General features: G+C 47.4%; 1 protein-coding gene across 1 annotated transcript in view; it reads left to right on the forward strand.

Moving 5' to 3' along the window:
* Nucleotides 1-737: 737 nt before the first annotated feature.
* Nucleotides 738-3,540, forward strand: part of sv2ca (synaptic vesicle glycoprotein 2Ca) — a gene marked incomplete at its 3' end in the record, with an annotated part of 77,746 nt that continues 74,943 nt past the window's right edge. The window contains exons 1-2 of the mRNA XM_084054160.1: nt 738-1,109; nt 2,506-2,771. Coding sequence (XP_083910286.1) covers nt 774-1,109; nt 2,506-2,771 — 602 coding nt within the window. The 5' untranslated portion in view covers nt 738-773. The remainder of the gene's footprint in view (nt 1,110-2,505; nt 2,772-3,540) is intronic.

Raw genomic sequence — 3,540 nt, forward strand, 5'->3', positions numbered from 1 at the left:
TTTGAATAACACACCATTTAGTTTTAGTCCTATTTTAGTCTTCTGAAAATGGTTTAGTCTTAGTCTAGTCTAGTCGACTAAATATCAAAACCTTAGTCTTTTAGTCTTTTAGTCTCTTAGTCGACAAGATTAACACTGATGTAGAGGGGGTCCCTGCTTCAGCTCTCTCTCAGCTAAGGGGTCCTTGGCCTGAAAACGTTGAAGAGCCCTGCTCTACATGGTTCTCATCTGAGGACCATGTATCACATGCAACCTTTTTTTGGGGAAACAAAACGTTGTCACAGAACGTTACGTTCCTGCAGAACGTTCTCTCTGGCGACCAGGCTGTTTGGGCAGATGGAGACAGATGATTATCGGTCTGGAGGAGAGGCTATATGTAGCGCTGAGACATGAGTTATGGACCTTATCTGACCAATATCTACCTCTCTCTCTCTCTCTCTCTCTCTCTCTCTCTCTCTCTCTCTCTCTCTCTCTCTCTCTCTCTCTCTCTCTCTCTCTCTTTTCTTCCTCTCTTCCTGTCCTTCCCTTTTTATCTCTGGCAGCTCAGCTGATGATCCTGGCTTTCCTCCAACACTAGGTGACTGCAGCGTCTGCCTGCTCCTACACCTCCTCTTCTCCAGCCAACAAACACTCCATCCCTCCCCCCCCCCTCTCTCTCTCTCTCTCTCTCTGTCTGTGTCTCTCTCTCCTTGCGCTCCAACTCTGACACCGCGGCTGTTTGAACGTCTCTGGGAGGAGGAGGAGGAGAAGAAGAAGAAGGAGGAGGAGCCAGGATGGAGGACACGGCCCTGGACAACCGGACGTCCCTGGTGAAGGGGGCGAAGGTCATGGCCAAGGAGGCCAAGCGGCACGCCGCCAAGAAGGTGAACAAGGCGGTGGACCGGGCGGCCGACGAGTACCACTCGTCCGGCCGCTCCTACGCCCGCTTCCAGGACGAGGAGGACGAGGAGGCCACGGCGGGAGGAGGAGGAGGAGACTTCTACCGGGGCGGAGACCCGGGGGTCCGGGAGCACGAGGAGGGGTCCGCCAGCGACGCCACGGAGGGGCACGACGACGAGGACGAGATCTACGAGGGGGAGTACCAGGGCATCCCCAAGGCCGACGGCAAGGTGTGTGGCAGTAGGGGCGGTGGGGGGGGATACTCCTTCTTAGCATGTGGTATCGTATCGTGACTGCAAATATCTATATTCAGGGACGTGCACAGATAGACTCTAGGTGGTGCTAGAGCACCTGCCCTTTGCCCTCTTGACCAGAAGTGCCCTTTTGATTTTCAGTTTACAGCAGGGGTCTTCAACAGGGGGTCCGGGACCCTTAGGGGGTCCTCAGACTTACTACAGTGGGTCCGCCAAATCTTTATGTGATATGATTTTTCTTTTTACCATAACCACTTGAAACCTAGCATCCCTTTTCTGAGGAGAACTTTAGCCAAAAATAGCCGATCTACAAGCCCACAACGCCTCGCGCTGCGAGGCGTTGTGGGCTTGTAGATCTGCTATTTTTGGCAAAGAGGTATAGGTGTAGAGGGAAAAAAGAGCAGACCAAGTAAACAAAAAAAAGTATAATTTACTTGGGCACCTGCCCCTCAAAATGTCTGTGCACGCCACTGTCTATATTATATTATTAGGGCTGGGACTTTAACTGATTCATTTTTGATTAATTAATTACCGACAATTAACGCGATTAAAACAATAGCACATTTTAATCACGCTTAGCTTTTGCCCTTTTCTCACAAAAGGAGTTTCAGGCGTACCGGTGCATTAACCAGATAACAAACCCCATGGTGCACACAATGGGAGAAGAAGACGATCACACCGCTTTGCCTTGGCCCAGTGGATGGGAACTTTAGATTTAAAAAACTCTTTGATGGAAGCGTGGATAAAAACACGATTGTGTGCAGATTGTGCAACAAAGAATTAGCATATCACCTCAATGCTAAAGTCTGTTAAGTACCACCTTGATAAAAAAAAATGTAAACTATTTTGTTGCTTAAACTTATTTATTCACTCATTGATTCACTCGTATACAAAAATCTGTTTTAATTAAAAAAAAATTGCTTCTCAGGTCAAATATTGATTAATTACAAAGGCTCTAATTAATTAGATATTTTTTTCCCAGCCCTATTTATTATATTAAATGTTAAACTTAAATCCTATAGTTGACTGGAGTCCCTCATGGCTCTACACTAGTGTCTTTTCTGTCTTCTGTTATTGTGGGGAAAGCTTTGACCAGCTTTATATATTTTTTAGTGTAAATTTGCACGGGAGATTTTTTGCCTTTTTATCTGTTTTTTTTTCATTCTTTTTATTTACAAATATTACAGATATCGTGATATGTTTTTTTTCAATACATCGATTATCGCACATATCGCGATACCATCGTTATCGAGTGGCCAAATAATCATCATCATTATCAAATCGTGACTTTGTCTGTTGTGGTGTGGAAAAAAACGTACATTTGAAAACTGAGACATACAACAACGAGTCTCATACCGGTGTCGTCCTCTAGTTGGCGCTAGGGCCGCCGGTGTCGGACGCCAGCCGGGAGCGTAAGGAGCTGGAGACGGAGCGGCAGGCGGACGAGGAGGAGCTGGCCCAGCAGTATGAGCTCATCATCCAGGAGTGCGGCCACGGCCGCTTCCAGTGGCAGCTGTTCCTGGTGCTGGGCCTGGCGCTGATGTCTGACGGCGTGGAGGTGTTCGTGGTGGGCTTCGTCCTGCCCAGCGCAGAGACCGACATGTGCGTCCCCAACTCCTCCTCCGGGTGGCTCGGTGAGTAAAGCAACGCCCGACCGACCGTCTCTCGTTGTTTTTATTCACTTTGTTTTCTGTGGGAGTTTTACTGAAGGAGCGTTTTGCAACCCTTTTTCACCCAGTGCCAATTGTCTAAGTAATCATGGGCGCTACACTCACCCTGCCAGCCTTGGGCAGTGGTTCTCAAACTTTTTCATCTCAAGGACCCCCAAATTGACACTTAATAGCCCGCGGACCCCCATTTCAAAAGATATGCCAGGGACCCCCATAAGAGAAGATTTTTACGGCTCTATAGCAGTGATTCTCAATCATTTTAATTTCAAGGACCCCCAGTTTGACATGCATTAGGCTACGGACCCCCATTTAATGGCATTTATATCTCTGGGACCCCAATTCATATTGTAAAATCAATGTTAATCTATAACTCTCAGAGTTACAGACCCATAAGGGTCCATTTGGTTCCTGTCCATCATTTAGCTGGGGACCCCCTGGAACCGCCTCAAGTACCCCTGGGGGTTCCCGTTACCCCACTTTGAGAACCAACGGTCTAAGTAATCATGGGCGCTACACTCCCCCTGCCAGCCTAGGGAGCCCATGAAGAAGAGATTATAATAATAATAAACTAACTAGTCCATACCCGGCGATGTGTGCAGCCAAACTATATGCAGACTTTTGGGTTATGTGCTTCATATGAATAGTTAAAGTTTTGGACGGTGATTTAATCCTACTGGCGTGTGGTGTGTGTGTGTGTGTCACGCGAGGGCATTAAAGCCTATTATTATTATTATTAT

The sequence above is a fragment of the Gymnoscopelus microlampas genome (genome assembly GCF_963454915.1).
Source record: "Gymnoscopelus microlampas genome assembly, chromosome: 4".
Taxonomy (NCBI): Eukaryota; Metazoa; Chordata; class Actinopteri; order Myctophiformes; family Myctophidae; genus Gymnoscopelus; species Gymnoscopelus microlampas.